General features: G+C 39.0%; 2 protein-coding genes across 4 annotated transcripts; both read right to left on the reverse strand.

Moving 5' to 3' along the window:
- Positions 1-2,029: 2,029 nt before the first annotated feature.
- On the reverse strand, positions 2,030-5,654 carry LOC122669175 (serine/threonine-protein kinase-like protein CR4). 3 transcript variants are annotated; one of them, XM_043865862.1, is made up of 2 exons: positions 5,475-5,654; positions 2,030-5,212 (listed from the first exon to the last, which is right to left on the reverse strand). In XM_043865862.1, exon 2 carries the CDS (start codon positions 5,205-5,207, stop codon positions 2,379-2,381), a length of 2,829 nt encoding a protein of 942 aa, XP_043721797.1. In that variant the 5' UTR covers positions 5,208-5,212; positions 5,475-5,654; the 3' UTR covers positions 2,030-2,378. The 3 variants fall into 3 exon arrangements, with proteins under 3 accessions (XP_043721797.1, XP_043721799.1, XP_043721796.1); XM_043865864.1 differs by having other exon boundaries at positions 2,030-5,201; positions 5,470-5,654; XM_043865861.1 differs by having other exon boundaries at positions 2,030-5,654.
- A 4,217-nt stretch (positions 5,655-9,871) lies between these two features.
- On the reverse strand, positions 9,872-14,993 carry LOC122666746 (protein ALTERED PHOSPHATE STARVATION RESPONSE 1-like). Its single transcript, XM_043862808.1, has 5 exons — positions 13,785-14,993; positions 13,567-13,644; positions 12,645-12,859; positions 10,780-11,003; positions 9,872-10,601 (listed from the first exon to the last, which is right to left on the reverse strand). Exons 1-5 carry the CDS (start codon positions 14,800-14,802, stop codon positions 9,944-9,946), a joined length of 2,193 nt encoding a protein of 730 aa, XP_043718743.1. The 5' UTR covers positions 14,803-14,993; the 3' UTR covers positions 9,872-9,943.
- Positions 14,994-16,181: the final 1,188 nt, after the last annotated feature.

The following is a 16,181-nucleotide window of genomic DNA, read 5'->3' on the forward strand; positions in this document are numbered from 1 at the left end:
GTTGACTATTTCAAACAATTTTCATATTCAATTGTAACACATGAAAATCTTGAGTTGTATTGCAACTCAAAAAACATGATTAGATGATGACATGTACAACATGAGCACAACCAAGCTCCCATCCACTTCAATTAAGTATCTAATTTGGCGGGCCTATAAAATCACCTATTATGCTCTTTTTGAATGAGAAGTACTTTCATTCCTCACCCAAGTATCAGATATACAGAAGTTCTTACTTTGCTGAAAAATTCTACAGAAGTCTATGGCACACATTCTTTTTCATTAGGCTCTGCTTGGCTGCAAGGGAAATTAAAGAGAAGTAAAAATTTTCAAACCTAAAAAAAGGAATTTATGTAATCATTTGAAAATTCATGAGATTTAGATGCAAAGTAAAGTGAAAATTAATAACCTAATATGAAAAAAGTTGGAGTAACTGATACAATCATTTGAGTAATAATTACAAAAATTTCTTTTTTAGATTTGAAATAAGTCAATTTTCAATTTTAGGTTGCCGTGTAGGAAAATTTTTTGAACATTTTTTGAACACTAGGTAGCCCCAAGTGATTTTCTGGTAATTTAACAAAACTATAGTAGACTAGGTGAGGATTATAAACATAACCTGCCTCTCTTTTGATTTTAAATGCTTAGTCTAACTATGTGAATAAAAATGTTGATTATCCTCACCCAATAATTAAAAACCACATTCTATATTAGTTGTTGAGGTGCTCATTCGTTGTTTACAAAACATTTTTTGTTCTTTGGAAAATTTCCTCAAAAATCTGTGATCTACATTTTCCTCCTATATAAATGACAATTGTGACAATGGTCACCGGTCGGCACGACTACAATGAAGGGTGCATATTTTAGGAGTTGGATGAGACAGAAATCATGAGTTGAGGGCATTGCGGTCAGTTCATATATAAGGGCATGGGTATTTGTATTTCTTCCATTTTTATGGTCTATTGTGTGTCCCTTAGCTGGTCAGCCGAAACAGCAAACTTTACTCTCTCTTTGTCTTAATCAATGAAGCTCGAAACTAAACATTGAAATCTTTAAGACTAGATCTTATGATCTTCCCACTCCCCCCACTCCCTCAAAGAGGCTCTTTTAAAGTATTTACCTAAACTAAGATTAAAATTAAATGTATCAAGCACTTATCTCCACACATGGCAGGAAGATATACTCCCATAAATAGGTATAAATTATAAATAGAAAAAAATTAACCTAATTTCATCTTGGGGATAACCTGTTATCTGAAAGTAGTTACCAAATTTCTAAGAGTAAAACTTACCTTAAACTTCATCTAATGCAACCCTAAAATGTAATCATGTTCAATAGTCTTGCATATTATTAGTTACGCATTAATTAAAATGGACAGAATAATGATGTAGACCGTAGACATATCATCTCTCTCATATCATCTCTCTCTATTTAAGAAATTAAATACCTAACAATGATCCGTGCCACGACAGCATTAATTAGATAAAAAATCAGAACAACCAAAATATTACAATTATGTATTTTAGTTGGGACCATTTGAATGATGTAAACCATCAAAGTTCTAAAAATAAAAGTTCCATAGATCATATAAAAGAACAACCTGATCATGCCAATTTTTTTGTAGTAATCTGTTTGGTGGCCATTATGAAGCTTAATAGGGTTTCATGAAACTAATTTGGAAACATTTGGCCCAATAGGAAATAGAACCAGAAGATTAATATATACCATTCATTCATTGTTATGTTCCTAACTTATATTTATGAACTATTGTGTTTTTCTTTTTTAAATTCAAACCCTCAGATCATAATTTAAACTGGATATAGATTTTTTAATTCTGGTGGATGTTACGAGGCATAGCAGCACAACTGACTTGATATGAACCATGTGGAGAGCTAATTTGGCAAACCTAATTCCAACCATTGGTTAGTATTGTCAGTTACTCTGGTCCTCCAAAGTAACAATACAGTCTCTTCCAAATCAATAAACAAAAAAGAAAAATAAAAATTGAACATCTACAGGTATAAATATAGAGCTTCAACCAATCATACAAATTTAAAACCCAGTTTTCTGGCCATGTTTTAGAGGAATGACCAACGGATGATACTGCAAACTACTGGACAATAGGTTAGGATTTCATACAGAGTTTACAGCCAAAAGGTTACAAAGTAATGCACAAGAGCAGTAAAACAGAAACTAATCCCCTTTCTACCCTACATTTCTGTTCCCAACACAGTGAAGAAATAGCAAAAACCAAATAAGATCAGATAAAATTTCAAGAAGACAAGCCTACATATTAGATTAAGAAATAGATCAAACTCTTCTTTGAAACCTCTCTTCTCCATTTGGTCTTCATCCACTCTGGAGGTTCTTTGGAAATCTTAGAAGTTATGCTGCAAGAACAAATTCCGTTGGGGAGAAGCTGGCCCAATCTCTTCCTCCAAACACCTCAACCCATCACAAGCACCCCCTCCATTACCCAAATTTCTTGCTTCCAAATTCTTCCCATCTATGTCAGCATCTGAAACAGAAGATTTCCTTCTCTGGGAGGAGGTAACACTTGGAAATGTTATCCATGAAGGAGCTCTGAACTCAAACCTTTGATCCTCAGTTTCAATAACATCAGCCTCTGAACCTGACCGGTTTGAAGACCTTTGTGATGATTTTTTGTGCAACCTACTGCTTCCCAAAACTACCTCAGTAGGCAAGATTGGTTGTTCATTGCATGGGCTCCCCATCAAGAGTGCAAGGGCTCTCTCTAAGGCAGTTGTCACCTTATCCATAGATGGCCTCTCCTTTCCTCTCATTCGCACACACTTGCATGCCACATTTGCTATTCTTTTCAATGCCTCAAGATCAGCTGGTGGTTTCAACACAGGGTCCAAGATTGCTGACAGATCACCAGCTTTGATCAGTGGAACTGCCCATTCAACTATATTGCCTTCTTCAAATTGCATATCAATGGCCTTACGACCACTTAAAATTTCTAAAAGTAGGACACCAAAGCTATAGACATCAGATTTGGTTGTCAGATAATGTAGTCTATAATATTCTGGGTCAAGGTATCCCAATGTACCTGCAGGTAGCTCAGCCAAGGGTGAGCTACTGTCAGTTGGGCCAAGCAATGAGAGACCAAAATCAGCAACTCGGGCATTGTGTTCTTCATCAATAAGTATGTTTGAAGACTTGATGTCTCTGTGAATCACGGGGGGACAAGCATAACCATGCAGGTATTCAATCCCTCGAGCTGCTTGGACAGCAATAGTTACCCTCCGCACCCAATCCAATTGTTCTTTCAGGCGTGGGTTCTTACCATGGAGATGTTGATGCAGAGACCCATGAGCCATGAACTCATACACCAGAAGCCTCTCCCCACCTTCTTCACAGTAACCCAGTAGATTGAGCAAGTGGGCATGGTTTAATCTTGAGAGAAGATCAAGCTCAGTGTGGAACTCCTTCGAATTCTTTTTCAGATCTGTCGATTTAATCGCCCTTTTAACTGCAACCACTGTCTCATCACTCAAGACCCCCTTGAACACACAGGAAAAACTACCTCTTCCCACAATAGACTCTTCTTTAAATCCACCAGTGGCCTTCTCAAGTTCCTCATAGTTGAACATCTGAGCCCTCCTGATCTTAAGCTCATCCAAGTCAGGCCGGACTTTACCATTCTCTTTGTGGAAAGAAGCACAACCCACATTGCTCTTTATGGCTTTCGGTTCTCCCAAAGAGCAGTGACATCTCTGTAGTTTATAACGAACATAGAAGAATGCGCTCAAGGACACGGCAATTACAAAGAACACAGCAAAAACAAGTTCAGCAACAAAAATTGGCATCTGAAGTGACCAGATTCTTCCGTTGTTCCTTTGCCTAGCCATCACAGGGAAAGAGCAATTGGACAAACAGTCAGCTGAGACACAGCTTGAACAGTTGAATTCACAGTGCCGATCAGACTTTGGCATGCATTGAATGGTCTGATACATCTCAGAAGGGCAGCCACTGCTACAAGGCAAACAAACTCTGGAGTTGGGTGACTTGCATGTTTCAGTCCCATGAGAAAACTCGTAGTACCCCAGACTGCAAGGATAAGACATGCAGAGGCCAGGTGACACAGCCAAGGGGAGGGATGTCGGGAAACCAAGACCCCAGCAGACAGGTTGGAGAGATTTATCAGCGAGAACTCCACAGGTGAAGTAATCCCCAGCGGCGATCTCATAAACCTTAACTCCATTAGGGGCTGGGGTGCTCTTACCTATGTGAAGACGACCCCAACAAATCACTCCATGATCAGAGCTTTTAATTCCACAGGCATGGAACTTTCCCCCTACCACAGAAACCATGGGATCTTCTGGAACTAACGCAACATTTCCTTCATCTGAATATGCAGTGGAGATTTCTGTTTCCATGTCCAACTCCAAGCTTCTTCCCCAACAAAAAGCTCTAGAATTGTGACCTTCTAATATTCCACAAACATGATACCCTCCTGCTGAAATACTCTGAAACTTCGTCTCCAGAGGCATTGAGCTGATAACCCCACTACTAGATTCATCACCCCAACAAAAAACAGTTCTGTTGTCAGAAAACAATCCACAGTTGAACATTGAACCAGCTGTGATGGACATGATTTTACCACCGAACACATGGTTTGCTGTCATGTTGTAGCCCCAACAATCAACAAGAGAAATATATCTGCCCAATCTTCCCTTCTTTGGTTTCCTCAAACCACAAAAATGGTGATCTCCAGCACTGATTTCTAAATATTCAGCTCCCTCTAGCATTGGCTGGGGAACACCCATTTGGATGTAAATGCTGCTTCCCCAACAATAGGGCTGGCTTGATTCCAGTAGAAGCCCACAAACAAATGCATCACCAGCAGTTAGGCCTGAGAATGCAAATCGAGCAGGTGTTCCATAGATTATAGCTGAATCAGATCCATAGCAAGTCACAAGATGAGACCCATCTGACCTCAGGCCACAAAACACAGGTCCATTCTCACCATAAGACACAGCAATGGAAGACATTGAACCCAAACCTGAAACCATCCACCATGAATTTGAAACAGCCACCAACATTATAGCTTGGAGAAGAAATCCAGTTTTCCACGGGTTCATCTTGAAGACCCAGGTGAGAAAATCTCTGACCAGACACCTGGAGATCCCGCTTGCATAAATCCACTCAACCATATAAACAAAATCTGAAAGCTTCTGCATTGAAATCCCCAGCATTACAACTTGAATAAGAAACTACCTCTTATGACATTCATTTACAGAGCACAGATGAGAAAATCTATCATAACTTTCCCTAACCAGAAAAAGAACAATCAAAGGAATATTTTCTCTCTGGATGTTCCATCTTCAAGATCCAAATGAGAAAACCTTCTGCTTTTCCCTTCTTTTCGATGGATGAGGAAAGGAGAAAAAAATTAATTAACAGTCCATGTTTAAACAGCAATAAAAGATGTGGAATCCAAACCTGGAAGGTTTCCAGTATGCGACTTCTGAAGCTCAATACGCCAAGACCCAGTTAACAAAGATGATTTCTCTGCAATATCAACTCAAGAACACAACCACCAGACGATTAACTGCAGCTCTTCTGGTGCTCTTCTCTAGGACCATGTAAGGTAAGTTCTCTCCTTTCTTGCTTTTTGGCATGGAAAAATGGATGGAGCTCCAAGGGAAGAAGCATGTAACTTTGAATCGTGAAATGGAGATAGATGACATTCCTTTTTACAGTACTTTACCATTCTTATTTACTGCAAAGCAACCCTTTTTTTCTGCTTCATGTGCTTCTGCGAGTGTTGGCATAGAGACGAGGTGTTGCGGTAAGTAACCATAAAAAGCTGGAACAGAGAATGGTGGGGTTGCTGTAGAGTGCAAAAATGGTGATGGGTGGAGTAGGGAGAGCATTAAATGACATTGAATTCCAGTTCTTCTATGTGACCAAAGTATAGGTGAGAGTCTTAAATGAGAATTTAATGCATTTGAGCTTTTCATGCCTTCTGCACAGATGTCCACGAATCCGAATTCTTCTTTGCAAGATTAGTGTATAACTGTGCAGCGCAAACTGTCTTTCTTCATTTTGATCCTTTGTTCCTCTATATAAATTTCCTTTCCAAATTCCATATTTGTTTTATCTGAGTTTTTAACATTCTTGTTCCAATCAATTTTTGTTTCTGTTCTTATTTCATGTCATGTTATGAGTTCATTTTGTTACGGGCTTTCTAGATATGTGTGAGAGATTGTATGGTTTTTATAATGCTCTGATTAGTTTATAAAATAAGAGATTAACATAATGTAAATGTTTTGTCTGTTTTAGACACAATAACACATTCTCCAAAGAGAAATCCAGCTTTTCACTGCTTTCATTACTCATATGGTTCTTATGAATGAGATGTGTTTGTCAACTTTGGATGGAGCTGGTAACAGATTATTGGTTTTCCAAATCCTGAAAAGCTTGTACCTCTCTGCATAAACTATGGATTTTTGTCTTTTATTTAAAACTAGATTAGGAAGTAACAGTGTCTTTTGAAAATGTTGATAAAGTTTCAGTCCTTACACAGAAGGAAAGGATACCCAGATCCTAAAAGGTTCATAATGTTGATAAATTATTGTTGTCTTTCTCTAAAAAAGGTTCTGGAAGAAACAATGGCTTTTGAATCTGGGTCCTCAAACCTTGCTGAGCTACCCAATATAAAGTCTAATGTACAATCCAATTTATTTAGGCAACCCTATAAATGATCTGGATGGAACAATGGATATTTTTTGTGGCCACCAGTCTCAACTGTCACGTTACAACTTCTTGAGAATGACCTGAGCTGGGTTTGGTATAAACAATTTGAAATCCAAACTGGATTGGGTCAGCTGGGCAGCCAACCTAAGATTGACACTGGACCATTCATGACCTCCAAACAAGGTTTAGAAACTTTGATACAGGATTGGCTGTGATTGGGTGGATAGGGCTATAAAGTATAAACAAAGTTAAACAGTCAAATCTTTTGGGGGATTGGTATCAAATCAGTGGATCAGACATGAATGAAATGCCCAATCCAATCTCAATACCTGAAACTATGTTGTCATGGAGTGTAGAACCAGTTTATTGGATGCATACCTGTGTAAGTAAAGCTCACTCAAAACCATGGCGGTTTTGAACCTGCAATTTCTGTACAAGGAATAAATGCACCACCAATAATACAGCTTGTGATGATGGCAACCTCATCCATTCTCAGAAAAAAAAAAATGAAAGACAGAAACAAATTGTAAATCTTAATCCGATGGTTGAAGATGAATGGAAGCATGTAGGCCAGACGAACACAAGGAACAAGCACGGCTCTGCTCTCCGATTACGTGAGGGGAAAAATACGGAGATATCCAAGAAAAGGTCTTTGAGTATTTCAATTCCCCACCTGATCTGCAGATGCCTGGGGAGATCCCCAAGGACGAACACAGGGAAATCTGAATGCGACATCTGCTCGGGCTTGTGAGGGAAATCGAGAGCAGAACTATTAAATATGTACTCGAAGATCCTGCAAAGTATTTCGCAATCGCTGAAGCAGTTGGGAGCGTCGGCATGTCGCTCGGCATTAAGATGGGTGTCCAGAACTGAAAATTTTGCTGTAATTGAATAATTCCCTTCTCCATTAGAGCCTCTCTATGAGTTGTTCTTGGGTTTTTTTGTTCAAAAAACTGTGGTAAAACCTGGAATTAAGTGCTGTTGTTAAGAGTGATTTTGATTAGTCTCTCCACCAAGACATTGGAGGGAATCTGATTGTGGTCTCCTTTTGTTTTATTGACTGTTTGAATCATGGCTTGAACTGTGTAAATTTGATTGAAAATCATAAATCATGGCTTGAACTGTGTAAATTTGATTGAAAGTCATAGCATAGTGAAACAGGGAAAGGCTTCACTTGGGTTTGTTTTGGCTTGCAAGGGCTCTTCTGTCCTCTTGGCTTGTGAAAAAAGATTGATTGTGCTTAATTATGCTTAGTTTTTGTACCTTTCATCATCCTTTCACTTTGATTACTCTTAAATTGCTGAGTGTTGTTGTGGGGATCTAGCCCAGAACTTGGCCCGCAGTTTTTTTTTTCCCAGCACTTATTTTCTTGTTAAGAAAAAGAGCAGAGAGAGAGCGAGGAAAAGGGGAACAGGTTTTTCAGAGTTTTTTATTCTTTTCTTTTGAAGCTTTTAGGAAACCAAATCAGACCAGATTTAAAAGCATCTTCAAGAAGAAGTGCAGGAGATTTCAGCAGGGCAGACCAGATTTTATCTTTCTTTTATCTCTAGATTTTATATTGAAAAGTTGGGAAGTGTAATATTATCCGAGGGAAAAAGGATTCTATCCGGGAGCATAGTTTCTACACCCAGATACAAGATGTGGCGAAATGACCACCCCCATGAAAGGCGATAATCACGCTCTTGTTGATGCTTCTGTGTGCGTTTTCATTGGGCAAGGACTATGCTCCCAGACAGAAAACTCTCCCCCACTGTTTAATTAGTGAATCTATCTCGGATTTCCCCCATTTTATTTTTCCATTCACCTTGAAGGGTTTTCCACAAATTTAGTATTGTGATTTGATTTATGATTACTTTCTTTTATTGTTTTCAGCATTTACATGCACACATTTGTGGGTTGTTTCATTTTTATTTCACATTCACATAGGGAAGGGCTTGCTTCTCAACACCAGGATTATAGTCTCATGGACCCACTTTTGCAAGGTCCCAAGAGGGATGAACTAGAGACTGTCCTAACATTCGGCATTTTTTCGTAAAATGCAAAGTCATAATTCATGACATTAGTTGGTGTGGGCCTTGTGGCTTATGATTTTATCAATTGGAAATGCATATTTGAAAAAGAAAGGAACATTTAATTACCTTAAAAAATAGTATAAAAACCAAATAGATTTCTTTCTAACTAGAAGGTTTGATAAGTTGTTATGTAAAAATTGTAAAGTTATATTGGAAGAGAGCCTAACCACACAACATAGATTATTGGTCATGGTTATATGTTTCATCACGCCTAATCGTAAGAAATATGAGCTTATTTGCCCTAAAGTAAGGTGGTAGAAAGAAAAGTCTATAACGTATTTTCTTTCTATTAGCATGCTATCCACAAGCTGACAGAATATCTGAATTTCCAAGTGAGAAATATTGACAGTTTTGGTCTGAGGCATATGGATGCATTTAATCCTGAAATTATGTCACACGGCCCCCATAACCATGCAATCAGAAGTTCAGAACGATATGATTCAGTATACATAATATGTTGGATTTTGACTGCTATATTTGGGACGGACGTTCAGATGAATAAGATATCAGCCCTTATGTAGAAATATTGGACTGCTGTAAAGGATACTACCTATTTTTCTGGCCTGGAACATTAGTAAATTTGAAGCTTCTGTAAGATCAACAGGTAGTAAGTCCATGATTCAGGTATAAACATATAAACATCTCTGTAACAAGATCAAATATAATAATACCGATGGTAATCGGTGCACAAGTTTTTTTTTTTTTTAAATTTAAAATTCCTCTAATTCAAAACTAAACCTATTCTAAACAGATGTAAAGTGAGATTTTCTTTCTTTTTTTTTGTTCTTCCTTTACCCCATTCAGATGGAGAACTGTTCTACATTCGAAGTACAAGGGCTAGAAGTGCAGCTGCCATGAGTATCCAGAAACTTTTAACAGATTCCTTCTTGATTGTGTAGGAGAAATTCTTTCCAAATAAGGAGTTTATATCTACAGTGCATTGCGTATAAATGAAGAATATTTTTTCTCCAAAGTTGAGCTTTATTGATCATAAAATTTTACAGTTTCCTAGAGTCCTACTACCAAAAGACGATTTCTTTTTATCTACTGGGAATCTAATGTTAAGGAACACAAACCCAAGAAACTTTATTTAATTAATTGTCAAAAAGATTTTTGTACCTAAAATTTGATTGAAACACCCTTCCTCACAATCTAGTAGTTCTGCAACTTGTATATGCAATCCTAGCAGCCTCACTTCCCTGTCGGATGTCTTCATACATTTTTAAGGAAGCCTCTGCAAACTTGGTCAGCTGGTCAAGTGCCTTAGTCAAACCTGAGTGTATGCTGCCAACTTTTGAAGTATTTTCATGCCTCTCATACTTACTATTTTCTGATCCTTCACCATCGTCTGAATCTAGGGATCCTTGTTTCTTTTGTTGATCTCCTGTCTGCTGCTCCATTGAATTGCGCACATTAGTTGCTAAGGCTTTGATGGCATCTTTGAGCTCTCCAGACGGCAGGGCTCTGATCCCAGCTGACCAGTCAAGACACAGAACAAAAATAGGTGGGGCCAGAGCCCGGCGGGGACAGAAGACTCTCCTTCCCTTGGATCGCTCTTGAGGTAGTAAAATGCAATTTTGGAGCCAGCCATTGAGAGCTTCTACGTAAGATATGTGAGCTTCAATCCAGTCTGTGAAGCTTGATCCAAAGCACTCGATCTCATGGTGGAGATGAGCCAACACCTGCCTGTGAGAATCACCCTGAACAGGTCCTGATGTTGAGCTCTTTGAATGGTAGGCAAGTGAAATTGTGATATATTGTGCATGATGGCATGCAAGCATCGCCTTCCACATCCGAATCAATCTGCGGAGGGTCCACCGGTCATGAATCTGATGCTATAATTAGATACATCTCAGAGGCATCTAGTCTTCGATCAGAATGCAATCAGTTTGAAAACCAACAGAAATCAGAGGAAACAATTCATGGACAAAGGTTCAGAGTCCTAACTTATTTGAAGATGAATGAAATGGAAAAAAATTACCCCTGTATCATCTCCACAAGCTGTGGTTGCAACTCTTCATCCCTTAATTTTTCAATTCGTTTCGCTATTGAATCAACCGCATGAATAGCCACTGTTATTCGTGAATGTAGATCTTTCACAACTGCCCGAGTCTTGTCAATCACTTTGGGGCTTACATCCTTGGCAAATTGGTGCCTGAGCTGATCACACTTCTGATCAAACACCTTCTTGATGGACTCACTAGCCTACCAAGGACAAAAAGAATAAATTGCTTCTCCATACTTTCCATCATGATAGTGATGTTCATAGGGGGAAAGGTGATGGAACTTAAGATTCAATCATGTTATACATCAAAAATAAAACAAAAATAAAATGAAATGGCTATAAAAAAAGAAATAATGTTCTTTCTTAAGGTTATTTACAATGGCTTTAGTGGCAGCTTAGGAGACTGCACCAGGATCAAGATCAAGTTATAATTAAAATAAATTGAATTTTAGATTACTTTGCTTTACCTACTTATCATAAGATTTTTCTGAGAATTTTATTTTAATTACAATATAATAAAAGTATGAGGAAAGAATGAAGATTTTGTTCAAACCCTCACAAATCCATGATAAAAGAAACAGGAAAAAAAGGGGGGAGTGTGGGCGAAAGGTTCCCTAGAAAAGCAACCCAAGAGAAGTATCAGTTGACAAGTGGTTTATTTCTATCATGTGGACAGCTGATGGGGCACATTGGACCATTGGATAGATAGAGCACCCTTGGCTTGTCCACATGTCAAATTTGTAAGCCATCACTTTTTTCATATGAATTTAGTAAGCCATCTCATCATTGTGATCCACCATCTAATGTATTTCTCTCATATTTTTTACCAGTAAAATCAATGGAAGGTTGAGGTGGCAATACTAGCCATTGATTAGGTGGAATGGTGGATTAACCATTTGTTAAATTTCGGAGCCGAACTCAATTACATATCCCACCGTGTATTGAACCTTTCCCCTTAGCATCATCAATTATCCTCCTCCAAATCTTGACCAAAATTGACCCGTTGATCATGCCAAAATGGTGTAGTATTTATCGGTTGGAACATACCACATAAATAAAAGGAAAATTGAGCACCAACTAAGCTCCACCAGGCACATAAAAGTGCCATACCTCATTCTATATTAACAGCCAGGTATGTTATTTTTGAGCAACTGTGGTCCATTTCCCATACAAACAAGAGAAGTGACAATTAGTAAAAACTGAACTTGCATGCATCAGAATTACAAAATGAAACTGCGCTGGCTTTATTGGAGGCTGCTTTAAAAAGTGGGAATCTCCATCACACTGAGAACATGGAAAAAATAGTGATGGGAAAGGTTCTTTGAAATGGATGTGGCTTTCCATGTTCCCATCACAAAGCCACCATCCATTTCAAACTGGTGACGGGATTCATCATGCAAAGGTCTTCTAATTTTTCTTGCCATCCAATGTTTTCATTCTGTTTTACGTACCACAATAAAGCAAGGGTACCTATCATTCAAAATGCAAACTCCGGTTACTCCGCTTGGCAAAAATCTACATGAGTAAGGCTCTTTTGAATCCAAATCTAAGACTGTTCAGAAAGGTTTCAAGTGATACTCTAAATTTGTTATATGCAGGCAGGCCCCCCCTGGGCAAGCAGGGCATTTCTCACAAGCCAAGCACTACAATGTGATGAACTAAGGGTAACATTCCAAACAAGTTAAAAACTATGAACACATGGATGGTCCTAGAAAGACCATATGAATAATACAAATCAGAAAAGGCAAAGACAATTATTATAAGCCAATTACAGTGCATGCAGAACTAAACAATAGATACTATTAAAGGAATTTGTAGATAAAATGTATCAAACCAAGTACCTTAACTTCATCATAAAGTTTCCGCTCCCATGCAAACAATCGGTCTAAGGTGGAGGAATGGCTCCCCGAGATCATGCAAAACTCTTCGATAAATTCACTTCCACTATCGTCAATGTCATCCTTTGAAGCCGTTGCAAGATGATTCCTAGATGAAGATGATTGAAAAGATGTTGACCGGTTCCAAGTAATCAGTTTTTTCGTATGTTGTGGAGTTTCTACAGAGACATTGAGAGATTCGATGTCATGACAATATAAAAGAGACATTTTTCCTACGTTGTTTCGTTTACAACATCCAGTAAACACACCCACCAGGAAGGTTCGCAGTATATTCAGTCAATAGGCTATCTTTTGGGTAAGTGACGGCCTACGTAATTTTAGACGAGATTACTACACAATTCCACTCAATGGAATTTATAATCTTCTGGGATGGGGTAAATTTCACTCAGTTGAATAAAGTTTTCAGGCCATCCAAAATTTGGTTGGATTCTGTTCTTCAAGAGATTGGCAAAACTGGCAATAAATAAGAAAAGGTGCATCTTGTTGTAACCAAAGTGGTGAATTGAGAAGTCGTAGCCTTCTTTTAATTGTCAGAGGTTAAAAAGGATTTTCAAAATAAGTTGAAAATGATTAAACAATGTCTATTAAAGAGCTGCTATTGTCTTTTCAAGTTTTCTAAGAACACATGTGTTCTTTCCCACCAATTTTGGTTACAATTAGAGTTTCCCAATAAGAAATATGGCCACAATAATCCAGGAACACTACCCACCGATTAAATACGACCACACAGTGGAAATAGACAATTTATTGTATGAAAACCACCTCTGAAACTGTCACCAAAAAATTTTGGAACATTATTAAGCTCCCAAAATGATGCAGGAACATGTTAATGGGAGAACCAGTCTAGCTATCAATGAAAACCTACCATCAGTAAGAAGTGTGTTTTGACGCTGGCAACAGACTAGATCAAAAGCTGCCACAAGTACAGAGTTAGGTGAACTCCCTGCAAAGAAGCTAATTTTAAGGAGAATTGAAAAGGTAAAAATGAACCTCAATGCTTACCGAAACAAAAAATCAAAGAAAATCCATATGATCCTGTTAAATAGTAAATCAAAATGCAGCACAGATTACTTCCAGGAATACCTTTGGTATGAGTACAGTTGAGGCTGATTTTATTTGCTTCAAGCATTCTAGAGAACTCCTTGCCAGATTCGGATGCTCTAAAGAAACGATGCTCAATATCCTTTATGCTTGACAAAAAATCTTTAGCCCTGTGGGTGATGAACTCAGATGGATCCTCCCTATCAGCAGATATCTCTTTCTCTGGCTGTGTCTTCTCTTTCCTGGAATTTGACTGCTCCATAACAACATTGCCAACCAAATTTTCCGCCAACCCATTGGAAATAAGATCGGACTGCAGCAGTTTTTCTTCGTCAACCAGTGCTTTACTTCGAGATCGAGCAGCTGAATCACCAGAAGTTTCAGTCCTCCGTTCAGATTCTGGCCTTGCTGGCCCTGGAAAGATTTCACCGTTCCATTTTGAATCAGTCTTCTCCAAATTCTCCCCAACCCCATCAATGAAAGGAACAACTTCCTCTCCTCGGAACTGTCTCAACTCCGACATATTCCTATCAAATCCATTCCTACCAAAAAACCTGAACCTCTCTGTTTCATCAGCAGGATCAAAATAGTCCCACGAAAATCCGGCCCCAGGTGGAGGGGGAGGTGGGGGTGGCGGGAAGTTCATGAAATCATCGTCCATGAAACTATCCAAGGATGGATCAATATTAACAGTTACCGCTGCAGTTCCTCCCAATCTCATGTAACTCAAGTTGGAGAGCGGAGGTGAAATGGGACTTTCGTTGTGCAGTGGTGAATCCAGAGTCTCGGCAATGTGGGAAGGAGATGGAGATGGGTAAGAGGAGTGAGAAGGGGTTTTATCATGTTCAGTTGCAGAAGTAGAGAGGGATGATTCCGTCAATACCTCGGCCTCTGCGTATCGCCGAAGCGCAATTCCAATGTTTCTGAAAGATTGAACATAACCGAGGTGAGCAGCTGCAAGAGCGTACCTAGAATCGATAGCTTGCTCGATAAATTTCTTCCGCTCCTTACAGAGCCGTAGAGCCTCGTTCTTACCGCTTCTAGAGCTCGAACAACCCATTTCGCGCTAGCGACCACGCTCACGCTCGCAAAAGCCCACTTAAAGAATCTAACTCCATTATCGAAACTCTCGCGTAACTGCCGCTTTTTAAATGCTGTTCGCCAGTCGCCACAGTTGTTTCTCTCGAAATCCACCGTCTCAGGGAAAAGCAATAGACCTATCTGCACTTGAAATTACTAAACTGTAAAAGACCCATTAACTGTAACGAACCTCCACAAACGATTCAAAGTTCAAACGGAACCAACACCACAAGCAGCCACTTGGTTAGTTCCTTCGACCGTCCACTTTGTCACCAAAGAACAGAAATCTTTCTCTCCCTGGTGAGTGCTAAGTTTTCCATTCAATGAGAAAAACCCACCTCTCCTGAAACTCAATGAAACACAAATGATAAATGAAAACGGTGGCTACGTATTGTAGCTTTCCAAACCCTCGTGTTCTGACATTCTGGGTAGCGAAAGTGAAACAGGTCGTTCAGCAGAGAGCCAGAGACCGACCTCGTGATCTAGAAGAGTAGTTGACGAGGGGAATTCATATCAGTCTCCAAAATTTTCTCTACATTTGTTTTCCTTGATCCTTCCTAATAAAACAAGATTTCACCTCACTTCTTTTTTAAATCTATATCCAATGTACGAAATAAGTATCTTTTCGGGTTTGAAACTATGGTCTTGCAGAGAAGAAAGTGAAGAAATCTGCAACAAGACGATTCGGGAAGAGAGCCTCGTAATGTGTGCGTGAGAGAGACAAAGAGAGAGAGAGAGGTATCAGCTTTAAAATCTCTCTCTTCGGTAAAAGAGATGGGAATGGGAGGGATTGTCAAAAGGAAAAGGAAAAGAAACAGAGACTCCTTTTTTGTTTTCTTTCTTAGTTCTTAAGTTCTCTGCAGTCTGCACTTTTCCTTTCGTCTTTACTATCAGGAGGAGAGGGAGGGGAGAGAAAGAGGGAACCGCCTGTGCATTTTGCATTGAGAATGCTTTTAATTGACAAAAATGTCCTTACGTTTTCCAATGCATGGGTCTAACGACTCCTTGAAATATGGGTCAAATGGGTCCATTACATAATCCCATACTTTTAAAGTGACAGTGAGCCCAGCCCATCTTTGGTTTCCGTTTGTCTGTTTAGATATTTTCAGGCAAAGCGGCTAGTGGGTGCCCCGCATTGGGTCACAGTGATACCACTAAGCCGTGTTTTGCTCCTTTGTGGTGCTCACACTGCCTCCCCTAATGGCAGTGATGGGGTTATAACTTATGGTTTTCTTGTTTAAGAAATGGGTATATGAAGGGGTGGGATCAAAGAATATAATCATGTGGGAGTCATGGTCCTCAGATAATTTTTTTTGTTAGAGGGTTCTTCACAATTTTTTTTTTTTTTGTTTGTTGAAA

Source organism: Telopea speciosissima, chromosome 7, assembly GCF_018873765.1.
Source record: "Telopea speciosissima isolate NSW1024214 ecotype Mountain lineage chromosome 7, Tspe_v1, whole genome shotgun sequence".
Classification (NCBI taxonomy): domain Eukaryota; kingdom Viridiplantae; phylum Streptophyta; class Magnoliopsida; order Proteales; family Proteaceae; genus Telopea; species Telopea speciosissima.